At 60.4% G+C, this 24,878-nt stretch overlaps 2 protein-coding genes across 4 annotated transcripts in view; one reads left to right on the top strand and one right to left on the bottom strand.

The window, feature by feature from the left end:
- The window catches only part of PRKCZ (protein kinase C zeta), a 117,681-nt gene extending 110,202 nt beyond the window's left edge, over window positions 1–7,479 (top strand). For both annotated transcript variants that reach the window (XM_087446978.1, XM_004425501.3), the window contains 4 exons: window positions 508–587; window positions 1,002–1,091; window positions 6,750–6,865; window positions 7,011–7,479. In XM_087446978.1, the coding sequence (XP_087303104.1) occupies window positions 508–587; window positions 1,002–1,091; window positions 6,750–6,865; window positions 7,011–7,098 (374 nt within the window). In that variant the 3' untranslated portion in view covers window positions 7,099–7,479. The remainder of the gene's footprint in view (window positions 1–507; window positions 588–1,001; window positions 1,092–6,749; window positions 6,866–7,010) is intronic.
- FAAP20 (FA core complex associated protein 20) lies at window positions 582–16,680 on the bottom strand. 2 transcript variants are annotated; one of them, XM_087446980.1, is made up of 4 exons: window positions 16,609–16,680; window positions 16,133–16,271; window positions 15,762–16,045; window positions 582–1,540 (listed from the first exon to the last, which is right to left on the bottom strand). In XM_087446980.1, the coding sequence occupies exons 1-4, from the start codon at window positions 16,668–16,670 to the stop codon at window positions 1,510–1,512; spliced, it is 516 nt and encodes a 171-aa protein (XP_087303106.1). In that variant the 5' UTR covers window positions 16,671–16,680; the 3' UTR covers window positions 582–1,509. The 2 variants fall into 2 exon arrangements, with proteins under 2 accessions (XP_087303106.1, XP_087303105.1); XM_087446979.1 differs by lacking the exon at window positions 582–1,540 and adding an exon at window positions 9,722–10,959.
- Window positions 16,681–24,878: the final 8,198 nt, after the last annotated feature.

Raw genomic sequence — 24,878 nt, 5'->3', positions numbered from 1 at the left:
AGACCAGGTCGTGGAAGTGGTGACGGCCATGGGGTGGGGAGACTGCTCATCACTGGAAAACAGAATCTGTCCTGATTTGGCCCAAACTCCCTCCTGCCCCGGCCAGGGTGCGGTGTGGAGGCCTGGGTGGGTGGGGGCCCCCTCAGAGAGTGCTGCCCCCGTTCCAGCCACCATTATGGCTCCTTGCCATCTGGAAGCACAGAACACCTGCCCTGGGCCAGAATTAACTGCCCCTGGGATGCTGGGGCTCAGGATCAGCGCTGTCTCCACGGTGCCCCCTGGCAGCCTTGTGCAGAGGTGCCTGTGTACATGGGAAAGGCTCAGAGGTGCTCTGCAGGCTGGAGATCCTGCCGGCGTGTAGGAAGGGCGCTCCAGGGCACCGAAAACAGCCCCAGCACTCCTGCTGGGGAAGGCTTCTGGGCACCCTGCGGATGGCCCTGGGCAGAGCAAGCGTGGTGGGGGGCACGGAGGGGAGCGCAGCTTCTCACCGGGTCCCCGTCATTGCAGTGATTCTGGAGAAGCCCATCCGGATCCCCCGATTCCTCTCCGTCAAAGCCTCCCATGTCTTGAAGGGATTTTTAAACAAGGTACACTTGTCCCGTCTGCGGCTGCCTGGGCCGGGACTCCTCTGTTAGGGGGCCGAAGCTCGACCACTGCGGCTGGTCATTTTCGGTGTCTGCTCTGGGACATTCGGGTGTGGGTGTGACTCTGCTCTGTTATTTGAGCTCTGTCCTATGAATCATCAGTTGTTATTCATACTTAAAATGTAATGAGGAGAAGTTATACCAAAGAGGAATTTAATGAAGAAGCTAACACTGGGGAGAAGGATTTTTAATGAAGGGAATGTCTGATCTTCACCTGGTGGTTAGGACCGGCCAGTGGTTATTCAAGCTCCTTACATCACGAGGGTGGGCAGGCTGGTTCCCTGTTGAGCACAGGCTGCGAATCGGGGGATTCTTTGCTCCGAGCTGATTTGTCCTAATTTGAACTCTGACCCCTAGGACCCCAAAGAGAGGCTCGGCTGCCGGCCACAGACTGGATTTTCTGACATCAAGTCCCACGCGTTCTTCCGCAGCATAGACTGGGACCTGGTAAAACGTCGCACAACCCGGCAGCCCCTCCTGTGGTGGGCGGGCAGCCTCGTGGTCGGTGGGCAGGAGGGGATGGAAACGAGGGGTGTGGGGGGCACTGCCCTCCAGGGCCCCGGGGGTGATTTGGAAACTCACATTTGATTGAGAACAAGGAGAGCGGGGGGCCATGATAAGCCCCCAGGGGCGGCGCCTCTTGGCACCCCTGGGAGAAGTCTTGTGGGGCGTACCTTGGCCGAGCCAGGCCGCTGGGGTCCCGTGGGGGAGGGACATCCTCCATCTGTGACCAGCCGCCCGGTTGGCTCTGTGCAGAATCCGCAGGAGGGGCTGGCCCACAGGGTATTTTCTTCGGTTTCATGGTTGGTTTTCCAGAACCTGCCGTTCTTGATCCCGTCTCAGGACTCCGCTGACAGCACGGTGCTCAAGCCCTTTTGACTTGAGTGCTGCGGTTCCTGGTGTCAAAGGAAAACGGAAACTAATTTGTTTCAAAATATATAAACTGTTGCAGAATTACTGAAATAGAACCTTTAAAACATGCTTTTCTGAGGGAAAAAGGATTAGATAGCTGAGGAAGTGCAGAGCTGCAGCTTGAAGCGGATCAGAAGAAAGCCGTGCTCCGGGACCCAGGGCGTCCCCGGCCCCGACTGTTCCAGGCGGCCACTCCCACCGCGAGCAGAGACGGCTCTCGTCACTCCCTCTGGTCCCTGTCAGTGTCCTCCCGTGGGCTTCCCTCTGTGCATGTGTGGGGCCCTGCGGAGGGGGCAGGGCAGCCAGGCGCCCGCCCGGTTCCCAGGACCCTGGCCAGGGTGAGGGAAGCGGTCAGAGTGGAGGGCCTGCGTGGGACTTGAGGGGACGTTGTTTTCTGTGTGGGGGACGTGGAGACGGAGGAAGGGGAGGAGGCATCCTGACACAATGGGGGCAGGGTCCTCCACCCTCACGGGTCCCCAGAGGACCCGGCTCCTGGTCCCGTCTCGCCTTGGCCCTGGTTCTTTCTCCTTGTCGCCCAGACACGCTGGGCCTCTGCCCTCTCGGATTGCTGGCCATCCGAAGGCTCCAGCGGGTCCCTCGCTCGCTGTACGCCAGGCAGCACCGCATCACCCCGATGCAGTGCCCAGTTGGTGGTTTTCCTGGTATTCTAACCTTCTGGATCTGGAAGGTCTCAGAATAAACAAGTGGGCCGCAGGACGCCAGCTGGCCTTTCCCTGAGCTTTTGTACCAAGCCGTCAGAGGTTTAGGGTCTAGTGACTATGTTTCCCAGTTTTAGGGTTTCTGGGTGGTCATTTTGCCAATTTACAGTGGCATTTTGTATGGTGTGTGGCTCTTTGCTGGAATGTTCCGCATTCCCTCGGCAAGCACAGAGAATAAGGCTGACTTGACAGGCGGCTCCAGGCAGACCCTGTCTGTGGGTCCCGCATCGGTCTCTAGACGGTCTACACAGGTCTGTTCTTGGGGTGTCCCAGCCTCTCACGGGCCTGGTGCCCTTCCGTCGGCTGCTGAATGTAGCACCTGAAACATCAGCGTCTGAACGGTTTGAGGCCCGCGTCTCCTCCACAGACCTGGGCCCCGCACTCGAGAACTGCCCTGGAATAGCCGAGGCCAGGCTGTAGGGGCTGGCTTCCCCTTCACCATATTCCTGGCTGCTGCCCTGGGGGGGTGGCCCCATCCCTGGCAGGTCTAGGGTCTGACTTTTGTCCCTGGCCTGCGAGGCCCTGCACAGGACTCGCTGCCGACTGACCACCAGCTCCTTCCACTCTGCTCCTGGTGTTTGCTCAGCACTGACAACAGCTCTGGGGGATTTTAGGAAGAAGTTTCCGTATTTTGTCCAGATTTCTTTAGTTGTCTTCAGCAGGAGGGTTGGTTGGATTACCACTGCCTCTGCCATTAAGAGAAGCAAAGTCGGCGGCATCACCTCAAATTGCAACAAAACAAAACAGAAAGATGCTCGCCCACCACCCTCCCTGCTGTTGGAACGTGGAGCCACTGTAGGTGATGTGGCTGCTTCCGACCAGTGCGCACACACTGGGAGGTGTGCAGTGGGGAGCAGCGAGGTGCCTGGGCGGTGATGCGGGGGCAGGGAGGGCCCAGGGCTGCTTCCAGCTTCAGAAGGTGTATGGCGGCTCCCCCACCCTTCTGCTCCCCTATCTTCCTCAGGCTCCTCTTGGTTTTTGTTTTAAATTGTTTTCAAAATTTTACATATTTTTTAACAGCTTTATGAAGGCATGATTTACAAGCCATACACTCCCCCATTTAAAGTCTGCAATTCAGTGGTTTTAATGCATTCACAGAGTTTGCAACCATCACCACAATCAACTGTAGAACAGTTTCATCACCCCCAAAGGAAACCCCGTCCCCATGAGCAGTCACTCATTCCTCCTCGCCCCCTCCAACCACTGATCTGCTTTCTGCCTGTGGATTTCCCTGTTCTGGACAGTTCACATAAATGGAATTGGACACTGTGTGGCCTTTTGTGTCTGGCTTCTTTCACGTAGCATCATGTTTTCAAGGTTCATCGTGTCGTAGCATGTGTCCGACCTTCATGCCTTTCTGTGGCTAAGTGACGTCCGTTGTGCAGATCCACCACAGTCTGCTCATCCACTCGTCGTCAATGGACGGGGGGTTGTTTCCCCTCTGGCTGTCATGAGCAGTGACGCGCGTCCAGGTTTCTGTGTGGATGCTATTTTCTTTGCTCTCAGGCAGACGCTTAGGAGTGGAATCGCAGATCAGGTGGTGACTGTTTAAGCTCTTGAGGGGCTGCCCAATGGTTTCCCCCAGCGGCTGTGCCCAGTCCCTTTGAGGGCCCACGGCTGCTCTCCGCTGCCCAGAGCCCCCAGTCCTCCATGTGCAGGGGACGCGGCTTCAGAACTGCCCCTGGGTGGGCACCTTCTGTCGTAGGAGCATGGGGCCCCTTGGCCCGCAGGGCTTGTGGGTGCGCGTTCAGGATGCTTCCTTCACTGTGGTGTTTCCAGAGCTGTGAGGAAGGTGGTTGAGACCAGCGGGGGTGGGAGGTGTGGGGATTTGGTGCCGCATGTCCCCCGTCTCTGAGCATAGACCTGGACGGGGTCACAATTCCAGACCCACTCCCCAGTTCCCTGCTCCTCTCCTGCTGACTCGGACTGCCCTTCTCGGGGAGGTTGCTTGGCGTCCCCCTGCGGGTGGGGCCAGCGAGCATACACCTCCTCAGACCTCGAGGGCGTGGGCACCTCTGGGTCTCGAGGTTTGGGCTGCAGACACTGTGACCAGGCTTCCGTGGGGTTGACAGGCAACACAGCGAGGTTGTCTGTTGTCAGTTTGGAGGGAGAGGGGACCCCGATCACAGCAGCATCGGATACTGAAATGTGCCTCGTGTGCATTTGTGGCCCTGGGCTCGGTGCCTCCTGCAGGTGTCGGGTGACTGCGAGAGAGCCCCACAGAAACCCGTGCAACCCGCGCCTCTGAGCCACTTGCAGGCCCAGTGTTCCTGCCAAGCTGCGCGGCCCGGAGGCCTCTGGACCCGATCATTTGTGGGCGGGGTTCCTGGGAACGGAGGTGGGCGAGAAGTTCGTGGCAGGGAATGGCCGCTGAGGGCGAACCTGGCCATCTCCCCGCACGAGAGCCATGCTGTCCTCTGGCTGCAGAGTGGCTGTTCTGATGTCCCCCAACCCGGGGCCGCCCTCTGTCCTCCACGCTGTGGTGGCAGAGGTGACTGTGGCCGTGCGGACAGTGATCTGCTCCCCATCGGTGCCGTGCACCAGCTCCCCGATATTTCCACTTGGCCATCTAGTGTGACCAAACCAGACACCGGGGTGCACCGTGTCACACTGACTCCACGGCCCCTCCCACCCCAGCACACAGTGCGAGCTGACCCCTCGCTCAGGCCGCAGACCCTGCAGTCACCCTTGACCCCATTCTGCCTCTCCAGCCAGTCCTCGGGGACTCACTCTCCAGGGTCTGGGCCTTCTCCCCACGCCTACTGCTGCCATCTTGGTCTGAGCTACCCACATCTTGGCCAGTCAGTCCCCTGCTCCCTGCCTGGCCCCTGCCAGCAGCGGTCTCTTCTATCCAGGGACCCCCTGCCCCCTCCACTCAGGCTTCACTGAGCCCCTCGAGGGTCCCCGATATGTCGGCTCCTGCCTCAGGGCCTTTGCAAGGCTGTGCTCCACCCCCTCACCTCCTTCAGGCCATCACATCAGAACTGGGGCCCCCTGGCCCTCACAGCCGACTCCTCCCCTGCCTCCTTCCAGCATCCTCTCCAGTCACACGGAGCATGGCTAAGCGGTGGCCTGCACAGGAACGTTGCTTCAGGGCGGCACCATCCCTGTTCACTGCTTTAGACTGAGGAAAGAGGAGGTGACGTGCACGTGGGACACTCTGAGGAAAGCTGAGGCAGCCTCAGACCCTCAGAGCCCAGGATGGGGCCCGGGGGTGGCGGGTGGGCTTGGAGGACCCCAGCGAGCACCCAGCGTGCTGCCGGGTCTCTTCTGACTCTTGCCATTTAACCTTTTTAAAGGAGCCCAAGACCTAAGGCAGGGGATGGTTCAAGAAATGCCCCCTTTTCCACTTTTTATCAGAAAGTATTTCATACTGACAAAGGAATATAGATAACTGTATATGAAATGTACTGAATGACGGGAACGCCTGTGTCCCCATAACGCTGCCCAGTGTGGCCTGTCCCGCCAGCACCTGGGACCCTGCCTGTTCGCAGCGGCCTGTCCCAAAAGGCCTAGGTGATCTGTTGCATGAGTGGAGCCGCTCCCAGCCCTGAGGGCTGAGGGGTCCTGCTGGAGGGCTGGCTCCCCCCTGGGCTCCGTGTGGCCGTGTGGGAGGGAGCGGACCCGACATGACAGCTCCAGGAGGCAGGGGCTGGTGTCTCTTGCTTACGGCTCCATCACAGCTCTTAGGGACGTGCCTGGCCCAGCACAGGTGCGCAGCGCACACCTGCCGAGCGCATGAGGAAGTGAGCGTGTAACTGTGCGTGTGAGCGTGCGTGTGACTGAGCGGTCCCTCGCTGTGTGACCCATGTGCGACGGAGCACTGAGTGGCGCCTGCTCCGGGCACTCGACTCGCCGCCCTCTCAGGCCACGAGTGTGAGGCCAGGCCCTGTGAAGGGCGAGTCAGAAGCCACAGTCAGGGTCCTGAGAAGTCTGTCTCCCGCCTGAGGATGTTTCACCTCTGGGCATCCCCTCGGGGTTAGAAATAGAAACGGTCAATTACGGCTTTATTGGGTGGGGGGCTCCGGTGGGACAGGGACTTGCTGAGTGCCAGCGGGGGTAGGGGTGTTTCTGTCAAGTCCCAGCTCCTTTACGATCAGGGTTCCAAGATGTAAGAAAGAAAGGAAACTCTCAAAACCCGCTTCATTTGGTTGAAGTGGTGGGGCTGCTGGGGCGCAGACCCCGGGACGGCGTGGGGCTCCTGCACGGGCGGTTGGGCCTCGTGCTCAGTCCCAGGTACAGGGCCTGCACGGCCTGCAGGGCCAACCTTTTTCAGCTCAAGTAGGTTTTTTCTAACTTTAGATAGTATCTCTTAGACTTTGCGTTTCAAGGGAGAAAAACAATTGGCATTTGAATATGAGGCACACTTAAATGCTCAATTTCTTCCTGTTCCGTTCTGTGATTAAGTACGTGCAAAACAGTCCGGTAGAGACGATGCCCACTACTGACCTGACTTCTCGTCTTGTCTTCCAAGTTGGAGAAGAAGCAGGCTCTCCCGCCGTTCCAGCCGCAGATAACCGATGACTACGGGCTGGACAACTTCGACACGCAGTTCACCAGCGAGCCCGTGCAGCTGACCCCCGACGACGAGTAAGACCTGCCGGGGAGGGCGGGGGGTCAGGATGCCGTCCTGCTGCCAGGGGGGCGTCTGTCCATCGTCTGCGGTGGGTTTGGTGGGGGGAGGCTTACGCGAGGGCCAACCCAGCAGCCATGCTCTCTCTGCCCGTGCGCACAGGGACGTCATCAAGAGGATCGACCAGTCCGAGTTTGAAGGTTTTGAGTACATCAACCCATTACTGCTATCTACCGAGGAGTCCGTGTGAGGCCGTCGTCTGTGTCGTGGACACGTCTGTGAATGACCCCTAACTCTATCCTTAACCACAGCGTATGCATGCCAGGCTGGGCGCAAGGCTCCGAGGGCCGCCAGGGAGGGACGCTGGCCGCTGAGACCACAGAGGGAGGCGTCCGGGGCGCTTCTCGGAGCAGAACGGTCTCACGTCTGGGCCCGCGGCCGGCGCCGTGCCGGAGAAATTTGCTTCTCATGCCTGCATCGCGGAGGACCCACAGTGACCGTGTCCGAGGGAGAAACTATCCCACGATTTCGAAGGTGCACACTTTCCACAGAAACAGAACTGACCTGCTCCACCAGGAGAGTCAGCCTGTAATGTCCTGAGGAATAAAATGTCCCGATGATGTTGAAGCTTCCCTTTGATGCCTTTTTTCCGTGTGTGGCACCTGCCCATCGGCACAGGCACCACCACACGTGAGGAGTGAGCGGTGCTGTGTGTGCAGAGTGTAGGCTGGGGACGGGAGACGAAGTGCCTGCAGGGATACACTGCAATGGAGAATTTTTACAAATTCGGAACATTTTCTAAATCCTGGTAAGTTCCTGTTGTTAACATTTAACAAGTATTTTCATACCAAGCATGTAAGTAGCCACTATAGTCTAACGCTGAAGCCACACCTTACCCCGATGGGTGCCGCTGGTCCTGGCCGTGCACTGGACTGCCATGAGGAAAACGGGGTTATAGAGATTCTAAAACGTGGCTCGCCAGAGCACCAGTAGACCAAAAAAGAAAATTGAAAACTAAATCTGCACAAAATATATTTCTGAAAACACTAAGCAGTGCCTACATGATGTTTTCTGTTATGTATTAGATTTTTGCAAAATATTTTTATCAGTAATTACAATGCTCAGAATTAGAAAATTTAAAGAGATATATGTGTGATGGGCCCAAGCCTTAAAGTTAATAAATCTAGAACCCCACAGACATCCTGCATCTTCCTGACACGGCACAGCTCCTACTTCCGATAATCTGCTAGGTGGCACATGTCACTTGGTCACCCTCCTTCTTAGGTGAAGGGACAGCTTGAAAAGCCAAACTGAAGGTTTTCTACAAAGAGGAGAACCATCTGGGTCTTTTTAGGTCCGTAACACATTAGCTGTGGCGGGAGCCGGGGCAGAGCATGGGAGGGGTTCCCCGAGCACCCCTCGGGAGTGCATGTCTACTTCCCCACCACCTCGGTGCGCTGTGATGGGCCAGGCTCGCTCCTCCCCCGTGGGCTGGCGGTCTGGGGCAGGAGCTTACGGTAAGAGGAGAGGAAAGCAGCAGCTGCCGCGGGCCTGGCCCTGCTTCGCTGTAACTCAGCAGACGAGCTCGGCCTCCCGCCTCCCAGCGGTCACGGTGGGTTTCTCAGGGCACGGCGCCGTGTTGGTGTCCACCAGGCCCCGAATGCAGCCCTGTCCCCGGGCCACCCAAGGTCTCTGGACCGCCCACCCCAAGCTTGGCCCCTGGGTGGCGGAGCAGCTTTTATGGAGCAGGGAGACTTGTCCTAAGCAGCTCCCCATTGTAACGGGAGGACTTGCTCTAAAGGCCGAAATCAGAGACCACAGAGCCGAGTCCAGAGCCGACGTCGGGGTCTCTCAGGCATGTCACAGCCCAGTGTGATGTCCAGCAGCAGAGCCCTGGTCTGAGGGCGGTGTGGTCACTCGTGACTGGTGGGCAGAGCACTGGGATAAGCAAGCATTGCCTGGGGAGGGAGAGACCCCCGGGGTGTGCAGGAAGGGGTAGCAGACAGCCTCCGAGAGCCCCCCTTTCTCCTGGTGGGGGTCACTGCTGTGCTGGGCACAGTGACATCTTGGCTCAGGCAGCACAGGGGCCCACACTTTGTTCAGATTGAAAGCGTTTGTTTCAATTTTGCCAAATAGCGTCCCGGTTGCTTGTGTACAAAATGTGAATGTGTGCTGTGCTGGTGGTGAGGGGCAGATTCTCATATCCAGCCATTTGCTTTGTCAATTAAAGAAGGTGCAGGATGTGTTGAAGTCGGGTTTGGAAACAGAAATCCCAACATTTGCAGACGGCTCTGGTCACGATGGGGTGTGTCCTTTTGATGTAGTTCATGGAAACTGGTGACATGGCAATTGTGAAGTGGTCAGTACGTCTGTGTGGTCTTGTACAATGACTGAGCGGAGCCTGTCACCTTCTGTGGACGAGTCTCACCCTCAACTGACAAGGTCGCTCATATTCTCACACATCTATTAAAGACTTTAATGAAAATGCTTGCCATTGTTATTTTCGTTAAAAGTAGGTGTTTCCAGGAAGCAGAGGTTTTTGAAGCCATTTTTTAAAAATAGATTTAATTATCTGGAGAAGTTTTTGGTTCACAGCAAAACTGAGAAGAAGGTATGGTGAATTCTCATGTGCCCGCCACCCCCCCACGCAGTGCCTCCCCCAGTGTCCACACCCCGCAGAGGGCACTTTCGTCATAACTGACAAACCAGCACAGACACGTCGTCGTCACCCAGAGTCCACATCTACATTCTGGTGTTGGACATTCTACAGGTTTGGACGAAATGCGTGATGACGTGGCCACCATCACAGATCCTAGACTAGTTCCACTGCCCTAAGGTTCTCCGTGCTCCCCTCCTTGTCCCTCCCTCCCCCCACCCCTGGTCTTTCCACTGTCTCCGTAGTTCAGCCTTTTCCAGAATCTCTCGTTGTTGGAATCACACAGGATGCAGCCTTTTCCGACGGGTGTCTTTCACGTAAGTCATTTGCATTTAAGGTCCCTCCGTGTCTTCCCAGGACTTGTGTGAAGGAAAGCATCGACCTCTGGAAGTTAATCTCGGGTTTTCGCATTGTGTCCCCTCCCCGCCCAGTGCCCTGCAGCCGCCGTGGCTGTGGGGGAGACAGGGGATCAAGTATGAGTCGGCACCAAAGTCTGGCTCTTCTAGAATCTGGGTCCGACCAGCACTGGAAGGAAGACTGCCTACAGACGCTCTTTCCCCCACTTTCCACTCCCACTGGAAGCCTGAGCAAAATGTGGCTGACTCAGAATGTTTTGGCGATGGCGCTGGCCCGTTCCCTCCCCTTAAATTCCGTTTGAGGAGAAGCTGCTCTAACCCTCGTGCCTGTCGACGACGAAGTGCCAGGGCACCAAGGACAGGATCTTCACCTCTGGTTGTAATCGCGGCCACATAATGAACAAGTTCATTTGGGGAATTGAAACAGCCGTGAAACGCGAGATGAGTCAGTACAGTTAGGAACATGCCCTATCCTGAGCCAGTTCACGTGTCCGTAGACGGGGCCGACGGAGGTACGGACACCCAGGGTCTGCTTACCTGCCTGGGACTGGGTACATCTGCCAAGCGGCTCTGTCCATTTTCTGCCTGCAGTAAGGCGCTCTGCTTAGCGTGAGCCAGAAAAGAAAGAGGATCCAATGTTTCAGTCTCAACGCAGAGAGAGACACAAGCAGTCCACAGATACATTTTTTTTATATATATATAATTTTATCTATTTATATTTCCCCCAAAGCCCCAGTAGATAGTTGTATGTCATAGCTGCACATCCTTCTAGTTGCTGTATGTGGGACACGGCCTCAGCATGGCCGGAGAAGCGGTGTGTCGGTGCGCGGCCGGGATCCAAACCCAGGCCACCAGCAGCGGAGCACGCGCACTTCACCACTAAGCCCCAGGGCCGGCCCCACATACATTTTTAATATGACGTAGAGTAGAGAGGAAGTGGTTCCAGCAGGTGCAGCAAGAGCGGGGCTCCTGCGCGGGCCGGGTTCGAGGGGAAGACAAGGACGCCACACTGCACAGACGGGCAGCTCACCACACCACGTCTTCTGTGCTTTCCGCTAAGCACTGAGCAAGGTGGCTGTCGACGTCCAGCTGGGCCAGCCTGCGAGGGAGAGGAGAGGTGGTCACTCACACAGAGGGACACGCTGACCTCGTGCAAGGGCAGCCCTGGCCAGAGCACGTCGCCCACCTTCACGCCCTCCCCAGCAGGTGCTCACAACTGCACCAAAGACTGGTGGAAGGAGGCCCACGACGGTCTCTACAGCTGGTCGGAAACAAGGGCAGGGTCCAGGAGGAGGGGGCCGCACCAACCAGAAAAGGCCTTTCCAAACCCTGTTCCTGGGGTCAAAGGTTCTCAGTGCGCCCTGGACTCACAGCCTCCAGAGCACCTGTCAGACGCGTGTTCTCAGGCTCCTGCGTCTGAGGCTGGAGGGGCACCCTGTGTCTGAACGAGCCCCACAGGGGATTCTGGCGCCCACTCATCTTGAGACTCTCGGGGTGCGCAGTGAACTAATGGAGCCTGAAAGTCAGCCCCGAAAGCCCAGCTGCCCGCCAAGGGAATGAGCAGAACGGGCCGGCCTGACAGCGGCAGCGGGTCTCTTGCCGGTCTCACGGTCAAGGGCGGGTCCTTCCTCACGCCCCCGCCTGCCCGTGGCAGGAGCTCCATCTCGTCTGTTGGACAAACCCATCAGGTGTGTCTGCATCCACAAATGGCCAGGGCGTCCCCTCCTCTCTTAAAACCACCACCCCACTTGGCAACCCGGAGATGCACGAAGGTGGTGCCCCGGAAAGCAATCTCTTCATCTGCAAGAGGCAGGAAACAAGGGATGGAGGTGGGTGTGCAGTTCGGGTCCGAGAATCGTCTTGACATGGAGGCACGGGGATTCAGTCAACTCGGGCTGCCGACCCGCCTTCTGGAGGCTCCAAGGCCTGTAGGTCGGCCCCTAGGCATCCTGCGGGGTGTGGGAGGGGTCTGGATGCGCGTCACAGAGCAGGCCTCTCATCCCTGCCCTCCACTGACCCCGGCAAGGAGGGAAGGCCATCCCTGATGTGCTTGCGGCCCGTGGCCGGGCTCCTGGCCGACTCCCGGAGGGCGGCAGAGCAGCGGCGCCCAGCAGAGCTGCGGGGGCTGAGAGGCGGTTTCAGCCCGGACTCCTGCCAGATCCTGCCCGAGGCCACATGGCTCCCTGTCGCATCGTGCCCTGCACACCGCTGCTGGGCACCGCGCCTCTTGCAGACTGGCCGAGGCCACGGCTGCAAGCAGTGAGGCTCCTGGTGTCCACCTGCCATCTGGGGCCCGCCCGTCAGCCGGCCTCCCCTCAGCTCCTGGGGCCTCCTGCTGTTGGCCAGGGCCAGGCCAGGCCCCTCCTGCAGCCCTTCTCACACCCCGGACAGGCCCTGCCTCCCTACGTCTCCCTAGGCTCAGCAGCCTGGGGGATGACCCCCTCCACACTGGGACTTGTGTGTCCCCTCAGCCTCTGCCCTCAGACCAGGTGAGTGCAGGGAGCATCACTGACCCTCGGGGTCTGCTCTGCTCCAGCAGCCCGAGGCCACTCCCTCCTGTGGCTCCCATGCCCATCCGGGTGTCACAGCGGCTGGGGGCCCCACCTGCACCTTACAGAGCAGGACACACCTCACTAGTCTTGCCCCGCCAGCCTTCCCCATCGGGTTATCTGGGTCCCTTCCAGCAGCTGGGCGGAGAGGCTGCCCCAGGCCCACTCGGGCTTATAAAATACCACAAGTCCTGTAGTGCCCTCTGGAGACGCCCCGTGGGTCACGGCCTCTGAGGTAGTTTGGACACCCTGCCAGCCAGCCCAGATGGCCTCTCCCTACCCTCAGAGACCTCCCAAGACGTGGCCTATCCTCCGCCCACCTCAGGCTGTCCTGGCAACCAGCCGAGTTCACTGGCCAGAAAGGAAAGGCCCTTCCCTAGACCACAGAGTCACAGCCCTGAGCCCAGAATGACCTCCTTTCACTGCAAAGCGTGGGGAGCCGAGGGCTGAGGTCTACGGCCACAACAGGCCAGCCTCTCACCCAACCTAACCCCACAGCCAGCTCCAGCTGCCCCCAGGAAGCTGTGCCGGTGCTGGTGGCCTTCAGCTGCTTCTCAGGTTTGCAGGCCTCGGCCAGTGCATTCTGAAGTCCCTGGGGGCCACTCAGCCTGTCCTCGGACCCAGCCCCTCCAGAGGCTTTCTCCAAGGCTGCCAGAAGATTCTAAGTTCTGGACCTAGGCCATCTTGTCCAAGGATTTCTAGGTGACGTCTCTCAGGTCGGGGGCACCCCCTGGGACCCTGTCAGACCTCCGCACAATAAAAGATCTTCGTCTCGGCTGGATCGCACACTGTGCATCGCAGCCCTGCCTTGCAGACGTACTCACAACCCCATGTGTGGGCGGCTGCACAAGAGCGGGGCTCAGCCGAGACACGGCAGTGGCTTCTCAAGGCGGACAGGGCACAGAGCAGGCTCGGCGCCCAGCAGGTGGAGGGGCCTTGGAGCCGTAGGATCCCAGCGACCGACCCCGGGTCTCAGCACACAGACGGGGACAACTCAGGTTCCGGTTTCTTCACATCAACTGGCCCATGGGAGCCGATCTTCCCCACCACATACATGCCTCACCTGCACCAGAAACACGGCATATCGGAAGACAGCAGCAAGGGGACCTAAGGGGACAGCGTTTCACACACGGCCCATTGAATCCAGTATGTAATTGTCCGTCACAGCAAAGAATAAAACGGTACTCTGAGTGACCCAGAGACCGCCAAGGCTTTGAGGAAGAGGGTGAGCTAGTCCTCCCGCACACACTCCCCGAGGCCCCACTCCGCCAGAACGCAGGCCATCAGCAGCCTCCCTCGGACCAGCCCCGCCCCTCCCGCTGGTCAGAGGGTGCTGCACTGCCGAAAAACTTCCTGAGAATCACTCAAAGCAAACGTTTTTCTAGGGACAATCACAAGACAATGTGACAGTTCTGTTACTGTGTCCAGCTGCTAAACGGGACCCCCCCACGGCCAGCCTGTCTCTTTGCCCCAGGTCCCTGCTATCTGGGGCTCAGAGTGGTGTGGGACGTGTTGCCCACGACAGGGAACTTCTGTTGTCCCCCAGTCGTTGCTGCAGCCGAAGGCGTGTGTTCTGGCCCAAGAACTCTCTCTCCTTTATAATCAAGTGGAAGAACGTGCTAGAAGCATTCCAGACACGCTGAGACCTGGATCCAACTGCACTGACACCTACTTTGGAAAAATCAAGGCACTCTGCCAAGCCTCAATTTAACTGCTTAAAAAGCTCAAAACTGAAACTTTTTTTCCTCTCTAACTTCCCTGTCTTCAGGAGTCTTTTCATAGACTGTACAGAAACACAAGCAACCCAGGGACAGAAGGCCCCCCCAGGACAGGGAGGAGGGCTGGGGCGTCCTGACAACATCAGAAATCTTCAGGGCTTCTGCCAAGAAAATGAATTTCCTTCCAGGGCTTCTGCCGGTATCTTCTGTCCCTGCGTTTCTTTTGATGGGTATGAATCAAGAAGACTTCACTATTTTAAAAAGCGTTCAGTGCTTTGTCAGAATTGGCAACGGAGCCAGTATTTGCAGTTTACAATAATCCCAAAACATCGGTATAGGCGAGAGGCGGGTACAGTGAGATGCTGGGTCTGGAAATGTTTTGCAAGTTCTCTGGTGCTACTAGGAGAGCTGGGGTATCTGGCTGTGGGCCGCTTCACCACCCCTCCTGCCAGGCCCGACTTGTACCCACTGGGGCTTCACCCACGCACACAGGCCCCACCTGGGGGCAGCCCCTGCCTCGCCCAAACCAGCCCAGTCTCATCTCCCTGTCCCACCCCGAGCTGGAACGGGCAGGGGGTGCTAGCAGGGTGCCATTAGGGCTCACCCCCAACACCAGGCTCTCAAAGGCTTGGTTCCAATAAAACATCAAAGATTGGAGGAGCCTACGTATTTGACTTTAGACGCGGATGTCACCTCTCGGAATAAGAAGTAGCGTCTAAAGATCTCCTGTGCAGGTTTTGTGTTGTGTATTTTGATAACTGGTCTGATGGCTTTTTGTTTTTGGCATCAGCTGCTAATTCTGGAATCCATTCCCTTCACCCTCCAGGGCTGTTTTTGCTTCTGGAAGACCAGGGACATGCATGTAACTTAACCACACAGTTTCCCGACCACACAAAATCTGCAGCAGGTCCAGTTACCCAAACCTGGTATCCTCTCACTTCATCTGACCAAGCTCCTTCCGCCATCTGCACCCTCATGACCCTCACGACCTCCACACCTGTGTCCTTGGTGTGTGACATACGGCCCACGAGCTGGGTGGTTTGGATTCAACTTCTTAACAAAATTGGATTCCATCCCCCTTAGTTACTTACTTATACTTAAACATATAAAGATATGTATTGGGTTTTTTAAAAAAACAAAAAGCATCTCTGGACACAAATACAAAGTCTTCATTGTTAACACCTCCAACCACCACTGGGAAGGCACTCGTGAGGCCGCTGAAACAGGAAACTGCTCCCCGACCCACAGCCTGGCTTGGCCCTGGAGGTGTCTCAGCCTGCAAATGTGGGCACCACCAGGTTCCCGACCTTGACCTCGGGTGGACTGGGTGGAGCCGGACGACAGGCTCCCTGCCTTCCTGCTGTGGAGTCCCAAAGCCTGGCAGGGAGACTGCAGCCAGTCCGCAGAGCCCCAGACAGTGGACCAGCAGATGGAGCCCCAACCTATAGCCATGCGTCCTCTGGCTAATTGGCACAGAGGTTGCCAACCTGATGCATAAAATATTACTTTAAAAGGCAGAAGCTGAGCTCAGGCATCTCTTAGCCTCCTAAAAATGGCTGGAGTTTCCAAACAGGGCTGGGGTCACCGGGCTGTGGCAGCAGAGGGAGGAGAGGCCCAGGGCTGCGCGCACTCACCCAGGGCCGAAATCCGCCTGGCACATGGGGCAGCTTCGCAGGGTCAGCGCGCCCTCCACCGACGGCTGCTCCTCGGCGCTGGGGGTCCCGCGGGGCTCGGGCGCGGGGCGTCCTTGCGGGGACCGGGCAGGGGAGCCCAGGCGCCCCCCGGCCCGGCGGAGCACCCGGTAAGAGCGGCCCCGGCCTCGCCCGGGGGCCGGCGGGAAGGGCGTCCAGGAAAAGGTCTCAGGTCCGACGGTGAAGACCTCGGGGGACGTGGCGCGCTCGGGGCCGCGCCCGGACTCCTACAAAACGGAGTCGTTGGGCGGGGTCATCGGCGCCCCGGCCCAGAGACCCCCCCTCAGGCACCCCGTCGGTGCGGGTGCACGCACCTGGCCAGGGAAAGCGGGCAGCGGCGGCGGCTCGCCGTCCATGTCCAGATCCTCGCTGGCCGCGCGCAGGAGCTCCGCCCACAGCCGCGCACACTCGCCACCGACCCCCTCGAGGGGCCCGGGGCGGGCGATGGGGGGCCTAGGGGGTACGGCGGGGGGCACTCAGGGGGGCGGCACTCGGCTTGGGGGCTACTCAGCGTAGGGGGACAGAGCAGCGAGGAGTAGTGGCTGGGCGGCGCGGGAGGGCACTCAGAAAAGGGGGCACTCAGTGGACGGGGTCCTCAGCGCGAGGGCATTCATGCGGGGAAGGGGTCTCAGGGGGGAAGGGGCTGGAGGAGCGAGGGAGGGCGGGCGGAGCGGGACCGAGGAGGGTTCCGGGAAGCACGAGGAGATGTGACACCGGCCACAGCTCGGCTGGAGGACCTGGGCCCCCTCCCCCATTCCTCCCCCCGTCAGCCCCCCACCCCCGGCCTCACCCGCCCCCCGAACATGGCCTCCGACGGCTCAGCCTCAGCCGCGGCCTCCGCGCCTCCTCCATGCGCCGTGAGCGCGCGCGTCCGGCGGAAGTGAGCGGCTTGCGCGCCCGGACCCCGCCCCGCCCCTGTCCTGGACCCCCAATCCTCGCCGCGGACCCAGATACCGCCCCGCCCCCGACCCCGGATCCTTGCGCAGGCTCTCGACCTGCGGCCCAGTGGGGAACTTGCTTCCGCGCCCGCTCTCGCCCCGCCCCGGACTCCGGCCCGGACTCGGACCCCGCCCCCGCCCTGGACACGGACTCTCTAACCTTGCCCTAGACCCCGACCCCCACCCCAACCTGACCGTGACACACCCCTGACCTGTGCGCTGGACCCCAGGGCCTGCTCCCCAGGCCATGCAGCGACCTCCGCTTTGTGACACTATCAGAGAGGAAGGTATCCTGAACCCAACCTTTGTGGAGACTGAGGCCAGGGGACCTTTCTGAGGCCAGGGGACCTTTCTCCACCACAGAGGTGGGACTGAGGTGGGACTGAGGTGGGGGAGGCCGACTGGCCCTGAAGGAGCCATTTCCAGCTGAGGAGGGGTAGGGGGAGGCCCCCCCCAGCCCAGCCCAGCCCACAGCTGTCACCCCGCAGGCAAGCTGGAGTCTGCAGAGGCCTCCGAAGTCACACTAGGGGATCCCTGCTTGTCTCTCCAAGGCGTAGGTCCCTCCTCAGTTAAAGCCCACCCACCTGGCTGCGAGGCCTGCTCTGGCTCAGCCATCTCCCACTGCCTGGGACAGCTCTGAGCCTTGGTTTCCAGCTCTACGGACAGGGCTATCCTCCGCGGAAAGATCTCTGTTTACTCACAAAAGAGAGGAGCTTGGTTTTCTTAATTAAGAGAAAAAGTGAGGCAACAAAGTCTAGGTGGCTAGCCAGGGCCTGGGGTCCTGGGCGGGGGGTTGGGGCCTCGGGTGGAGGGCCTGTGAGGGGCTTCCCTGATACCCGGGTCGCTCCCACTGAGTGACCATGCGATCCACCACTTGGTGGCAGCAGATGCCCAGGCACCCTCGGCCACTACTGTCCCTGTGCCTGTCCTGACTGGGCTTGCACCAGTGCCCTGTGGGCCCGGAGGTGGACCCCTGGGGTGACTCCCGCTTACCGGGGCTGGGGCGTACAGGGGGCTGGGTGGCAGGCAGCTCCTCTCCACGGACCACAGGCAGACGTCACTCGGGCTGCTGGGACTCCTTGGCTCTCCCCACCCTAGCTGCTTTGGGCCTCTGCTCTGTACCCCCTTCCAAGGGGCTCCCACAGCCCTGTTCCGGTCTCCTCACCTTGGCCCCTCTTCACGTCACAATCCTGTCCTCCTCCCAGCCCCAGTGCTGGGCACCCCTCTTGTAGCACACTGCAGCGCCAGGCCCCCCATCCCTGAGTCAAGGCCAGCCGGATGACCAGTCGTCCTCCTGTGGCATTGAGGTCATCCTTCATCCAGCTGCCGGTGCAGACCCCCAGAGCAGGGCCGGGTTCATTCACCAGACATTCCCTGAGACCTGACCTGTGCTAGGGACCTCTCTAGATGCCGGAGACCCGACCTGTGCCGGGGATCTCTCTAGACGCCGGAGACCCGACCTGTGCCGGGGACCTCTCTAGATGCTGGAGATAGAGTCCTCACCCCCAGAGCCTGCCAGCTGCTGGAAAACAGACTCCACTTGCATGAACACACGGAGCTACTGTAGCAGAGGGTCTCGGGGGCCCCTGGAGGAGGTGACCTGTGGCTGGCCTGCTCCCAGGTGAGAGAAGCCCAGGTGAGGAGCTCCCAGGTGTGGCACATTGCAGATGCCAGCTGACCAAGGACTCCCAAATAGCTTGTGTCTGGGGTTCCTAGACACGGGCCCGGCTGGCCCTGGCTTCAGCCTCTGCCGCTTCAGAGGCTTTCTTGGAAGTGTCACCACACTTCTGCAAGCCAGCCGTGGGGACTTCCAGGAGGAATGGCGCCAGGCCTCCAGAGGCAGTGGGAGGCCCCGCCAGGCCTCAGACAGTCAGGGTGTGCCCAGCACTCAGGCCATGCTGAGAAGCTACGTGGGGATGTCTGTGTGAGCAGCTGCTGCTCCTGATCAGGGCCCTGGGAACTGAGCACCGGGGTCTCCAGCATCCCGGCCACTCCAGGCCCCTTCCGGCCTCTTCCTCTACAGATCTCACATGGCCTGGCTCCCTGACTCAAGAAGGCAAGGCAGGAGGGAGGAGGGGTCTCAGACGGACCCAGGATGACTGAGCTGGCGTGAGGGTGGGTGCCCCGAGGAGTTGCAGGCCCCAGGGGGCTGTCAGGGCTGGGCTGAGCCTGGCTCCAGCCGATGGCACAGAAGGTGGGGGTCACCCACCCTCCTTTGGCCTTAGCCACCCCAATGGGCCTCATTTATCCTTGGCTTCCAGGGGAGGGGAACCGGACCCCAGGCCAGGCCTGCACTGACTAGGGGAGCAGATGCCCTTGGGGCCCCGGCGCTCTTGGGACAGCAGAGCCAGAGCAACATGTAAACGTTGTCCTCCCGGGGCTTCTCCTCTCTGGTTTCATCTGGCTACTGGGGATTAACTCCCCTCCATCACTCCTGGGACCCACAGCCTAGGACACTTCCACGGAGAGCGGAGCTGGGGTGACCCTGCACCAGGCACACGGCAGGTGCCGGTGCTCCTCAGGAAGCCCTGCCCGCGCCCGATGCCCCCACCCGCAGCTCTCCCGACAGCTGCCTGCCACCGCCCGGCCTGCATAGGGGTGTCAGGAGGTGGGATGGGAGCTCCATGCACCCCGAGAGGCCCACCTTGTCCCAGCTGTCCTGGCCTTACCAGCAAGACTCGGTGGTGGTGGTGGGGCTGGAGGAAGTTTAAAAGTTGAACTTGATTAAAAGACACGTTTTCTGAGCCATCCGCTGCGGTGACAGGCAATGGAGCTTTACTGGAAAATAATTTCTGATCGGGACTGACGCTGGCACCGTGAAAACAAGCTTTTTATGAGCCAAAATTCATGTTTACAAAGAATATTCCAGCGTTTTGTAGGAGGCACCCCTCGGGCGAAGCAGAAAGTACTCAGTTGGGCAGGGGTGTCAGCGCCCCACTCTGCAGCCGCAGGTGTGGCCCAGCTGCGAGGCCACCTCACTCTGTGCTCTCTCTGGCTCTGTCCACCATTGACATGTTTGTGGATGATGAGCCAGACCCCCCCCCCCTTCAAGGCACCCATTCCAGAATCAGGGTGACGTCTGCAGCCAGCTGGTCAGAGCACGTCCCTCCCCAGCACCTTCCACTACCAAGGAACAGGTGTCTTGGCTCATGGAGTCCTCAGAGCAGGTGTGAATGGGCCTCTTCCTCCATAGGGGGCAAGGTTTGCCTCTGACTGGTCAGAGCCCCAGGAGCCCAGCTGGGGCTCTCGATCATCCTCTGCTCCAAGGCAGGGCCTGGGCCAGGCAAACCTGTCAGCCAGATCCCGCTCCAGAGCGGACTGGGGTGGTCTGAGCCCCACCTGGCTTCCCCACACCCTCCTTTGATTTCTCGGGGGTCAGTTCTGCCATCGGGCCACCCTGCAAATGGGGTCAAGATGGCGCAGGCAGGCCGAGTAGGGCCCAGGGCCAGCAGGCACGACCAGCCCCCGAAAGCAGCGTGGCCTTCCAGCTGCCAAGTGAAACCAGCGACGGGCAGGGCATGTGCTCGCAGCGCGGGGCTGCCGCCATCCCTCACCATGCAGCAGAACGGCACAGCACCCACTCAGGGGGCCCTGCCAGTGCCTGCTCACTGGGCAAGCACGGCCTCGAGGGCTGGGCCGCCTGCTCCCCGGAGCCCAGCCTTCTGATGCAGCCACACCTGCCAGCCTGTGTGTGCCAAGCAGGCGAGCCTGCCCGGAGCCAGGCGGTGGCATTGGTGGGTGTGCAGAGTGCCAGGCAGACAGGCTGGATTGAAACAGTTGCCTGGGAAACATTGCAAGATCCATTGGGCAGCAGAGCGGGCACGCAGGGCCCACTCGCCGGCGTGGGAGCAAGGCCCCCTCGGCCTCCTCAAGGCCCCTCCTCACGGCTGGAGAGGGGATAGGTGCCTATGGTTGACCCACCAGCAGTCAGCAGGCTAGAGCCAAGGGCTGGCAGAGCCTCCAGCCCCACCTCAAGGCCGAAAGCTGAGGGGCAGCTGGGGGGCTGGCGCGGGGGAGACAGCAGCCCCGTCTGCAAGCCCCGGCCACCACCTTCCTCCTCCTGGACAGCCACCCTCTCCCAGCGTTCCTAGTGGACCTTGTCACTTCCGTGAGGTCCCCACCTCTCATGCCCCCCGACTCCCTCCTCTGCCCTCCACTCAGCCACACTGGCCCTTCCTCTGTCCCCATGTCTCCAGCTCAGGCTTCTGCCCTTGCCAGTCTCCCCTGCCCCCCACAAGTGGCAGCTCCTGCTCCCCCTCTGGCTCTGCTCTGGTGTCCCCTCCCAGAGAGGCTGTCCTGACCGGGCTGAAGCCCCTCACCAGCCCCTCCATCCCGGCATCGTCCTGCTGGGTTTTCCTGCCCCCCTGATGGGAATTGTAGACCTGGGGTGCTGTCTGCCTTCCCAGGAGGGCAAGCCTGTGCACTCTGCCCCCCACAGTGTCTCCAGAGCCTCAGGGGTGCCCGGTGCAGAGGGGCTAGCCCACCAATCCTGAGGGGAGCAGGGGGGTGGGGGAACCACCTGGGCACCGTTTCTGTGGGGAACGTAAGTCAAGCAGAGACCAAGCTTTGGGGATATTGGAGGTTGAACAGTGTCCTCCCGAAATTCATGTCCACTGGGAACCTGTGACGGTGACCTTACTTGGAAATAGGGTTTTTGCAGATGGAATCAAGTTAAGATGAGGCCACACTGGGTTAGGGTGGGCCCTAAATCTAGTATGACTGGTGTCCCGGTAAGAAGAGGGAAGTTTGGACAGAGCCACACAGAGGAGAAGCCACGTGACAATAGAGGCACATCCAGGCAGAGGCTGGATGATGTGGCCACAAGCCCAGGGACGCCTGGAGCCCCCAGAAGCTGGAAGAGGGAAGAAGGATCCTCCCGTACAGCCTCTGGAGTGAGCGTGGCCCTGCCACACCTTGATTTTGGACTTTTGGCCTCCAGAACGGTGACAGCGTGGGTTTCTTTGTTTTAAGCCCCCAGTCTGTGGTCATTTGTGCAGCAGCCACAGGACACTGATACAGGGTCTCATGGGCTGCTCCAAGCCGTCCACACCACGTGCAGCTTAAAACTCTGAGCAGGGTTTGGTTGGGGACAGCAGGGCATCCCAAATCTACTTCTCTCACCCGTGGGTCCTGGCAACCATCCCCCCAAAGCGGAAGAAGCTGCTGCCACTGTCGGCTGAGAGCGTGGCCCGAGAAGGGCCAGCTCAGCTACAAACCCATGTGTTTCCTGGAAGGGCCCAGAATGGGCACCGTTAGGCCAGGGCCCCTTCCAGGAGGCCTGTGCAGGTGGAGAGGGTGAGCCAGGGTGTCTGCAGCCCTCCACAGGGAAGGCTGGGCTGCTTGGCTCCGGCGGGAGCAGCTTTGGCCTGTCTGTTGCCCCCTTACAGCAGATCCGCTGGCGGGGGGCCTCAACTTCCTGAGATGCCCGGAGCCTCCTGCAGCTTCTAGGCCCCGACCCCACTGCCACCATGAGCCCCAGCTGAGTGTCACCCCATTTCTGAGTGAGCGGTTTCTGACGTCGTGGTGTGGGGGAGGTCTGATGTGGAAAGCTCTCATCTCCCTCCCCGGGTCCTCCTCACGCGGGGGCCACCCTCGAACTGGCCTGGCGTGAGCCTGGGATGGCCCACACACGGGTGTGTCCCTGAGAGGAGCCGCTGAGCCTCAGCTGTGGCCCTCCCGCTTCTCCCCTCCTCCCCTCCCCCCTCCCCCTCCTCCCCTCCCCCTTCCCCCTCCTCCCCTCCTCCTCTCCCCCTCCTCCCCTCTTCCTCTCCCCCTACTTCCCTCCTCCCCTCCTGCTTCTCCCCTCCTCTCCTCCCCTCCTCCTCCTCCTTTCTCTCACCCTTCTGCCCCCTCCTCTCTTCAGAGGACACAGGCCTCAGCTCTGCCCAGCAGACACAGAGGCCAGGTCAGGGGTCAGCAGATAGTTATTTGACCTACTTGTTAATAAGGGGCAGGCGTCTGTTGGGACAGGGGTGGTGGGCACAGGCAGGGAGAGCTGCCTCCTCTTGCCGACCCCCAACCCCAGGGGCCGGGCACCTGGAGTTATTCACCTGCCTCTGAGTCTTACTGGGACCAGGCTTTGGCCGACCAGAGGGCCCAGCAGCAACCAGGGGTCACAGGCTCATCAGCTTGTGACACAATGAGGGACACCAGCCCCCCGCACAGGGTCAGTGTCTCCCGTTTCCACTTGCCAGGTTTGGGGCAGGCAGCTGGTCAGGGCGTAACTGTCCATTGTCTGGTGCAGGGGGGCAAGAAGGAGCCAGGCTAGCTCTCTGACCTGAGACCCCTTGGCCTCACCATCAAGGTGCAAGAGCAAAGGCCGGCCTGGTGGCATGGCGGTTAAGTGCACGCGCTCCACTTTGGTGGCCCGGGGTTCGCAGGTTCTGATCCCTGGCGCGCACCGACACACCACTTGTCAGGCCATGCTGTGGCAGAGTCCCATATGAAGTAGAGGAAGATGGGCACGGTTGTTAGCCCAGGGCCAGTCTTCCTCAGCAAAAATAAAAAAAGGTACAAGAGCAGCAGGTACCCCCAGGCCCCCCGACTCCCGCTGCCGTGGGGCCTGGGCCTTCAAGGTGGGCACTGAATGCTCCTGCCTCTGCTACCACACGACCCTCCACGGTCTCGCGACCCCCCAGGCCAGAGCGCAGCCCAGGCTCCCAAGGGTCTCCTTTGAGACCTGTGGAGGCTGTCTGGCCAGTGGGAACAGTGACCTGCCGCCCTGTGGAATCGCTTTTCTGCACTGGCCTTCGGCCTGCCTGCGGCCTAGGGTGGGGCCAAGATATAGTTGGAATCAGGACAGGCCAGGGGTGAGCGTCCACGTCCACGCAGCCAGCTGCTCCAAGCCCCCTTGGGCCACTGAGACCCGCCTGCTGGTCTCCCCTCCGCCCCCGTGAGTCTGCAGGCCTTGGGCTGGGATGCTGGCAGGCGGGAGGGAGGGGCCTGGCTGAGGCAGCGGTCCAGGGAGGGGACCGGCCTCCATAGTCCCAGAGGCGCCTTCAGGCCCATCTGGCTGCTCCAGAGGAGAAGGGTTGGGGAGGAGCAGTGTGCAGGAAGTTGGAAAAACCCCCAGAGGTAAGGGAGCTGGGGCATATGGGGAGGGGGGTGGAGGGAGGGGGCCAGGTCGGGGACTCGCGACCAGTTTTGTGGTCTTTCTCGGGAGTACAGCCCACCAGGGGCAGTGGGCACCTCTCTGGGCCGCCACTGCCCACCTGCCAGGCCAGTGGTACCCCACCAGAGAGGGCCCACCAGCTGGTCCCGCACACAGCACCTCTCCCCCAGCCGCCTCCTCGTCTCCCACAGGGAACGCCCAGGGCTTCTCCACGGCCAAACTCCTAACACACGGCTGGTCAGGCCCCGCCGCTGGCCGCCCCACCCAGGCCGCACGCAGCTGAGCTGGGCGTTCCTGGCAGCCACGGCGCGTGTGGGTCACCTTTCCTGGGGCCAGCTCGGCCCAGCATGGTCATTCTCTCCGGTAAGCCTAGTGCTGATTGTCCACCCCTTCAGGGAGGGGAGGGCAGACAACTGGAGTCTGAGCAGCCCCTGGATCCCCAGCTTTGGGGCTGGCTGGTGCCCCCAAGGCCCTGCCTCGGGGGGGAGCTGGGGGTAGGTCCCTGAGTTCTCAGAACAGCACCAGCACATAGAGCACGAGGCTGCGTCAAGGTCTGAGCAGGAGCTGCTGGACTGGGCTGGCTGCTGGCCTGTCCTCTCTGAGCTGCTTCCCACACGCCCTGCCCCCAGGGCAGCCCCAGTGTTGTGCCGGGGGCCTCGGGCCACGAGCTCACTTCCAGGGCCCCGCCTGTTCACCCACCTCCAGCCCTGCAGGGGAGGTGCTGTTGCTGCCCTCATTTATAGGGGGGCCCACTGAGGCCCAGGGCTGTCCGTCCCCTTCTCCTAGGCTGCATGACAGTGAGTGCCCAGCTGAGGCTTGAACCCAGGCCTCCCGTGCTGCTGCCTGGGCTGGTGGCCTTGCTGACTTAGTGGCACCGAGTGGCCTCGAGGGACGGGTCAGAGTCAGGGAGTGAAGGAAGTGCTGGGCAATCTGAGCACGAGGGGCTGCTTCTCTGACCCAGGAGACCCAGCCCAAGGCTGGGTAGATGGTGAGGCCAACTCGGGTCCCCAC

Source organism: Ceratotherium simum, chromosome 22, assembly GCF_057802395.1.
Source record: "Ceratotherium simum simum isolate JZ-2026a chromosome 22, ASM5780239v1, whole genome shotgun sequence".
Taxonomy (NCBI): domain Eukaryota; kingdom Metazoa; phylum Chordata; class Mammalia; order Perissodactyla; family Rhinocerotidae; genus Ceratotherium; species Ceratotherium simum.
Note: the sequence above shows the minus strand (reverse complement) of the source record. Positions and strands in the feature narration are given on the sequence as shown.

What these genes read in the sequence shown, in the direction of transcription:
- FAAP20 (XM_087446979.1), bottom strand. Translation starts at nt 16,670, where the DNA reads ATGGAGGAGGCGCGGAGGCCGCGGCTGAGGCTGAGCCGTCGGAGGCCA. An exon ending in AGGCCATGTTCGGGGGGCGG is followed by an intron (nt 16,272 to 16,608) that starts GTGAGGCCGGGG and finishes CGTACCCCCTAG; the next exon opens with GCCCCCCATCGCCCGCCCCG. An exon ending in TGCCCGCTTTCCCTGGCCAG is followed by an intron (nt 16,046 to 16,132) that starts GTGCGTGCACCC and finishes TCCGTTTTGTAG; the next exon opens with GAGTCCGGGCGCGGCCCCGA.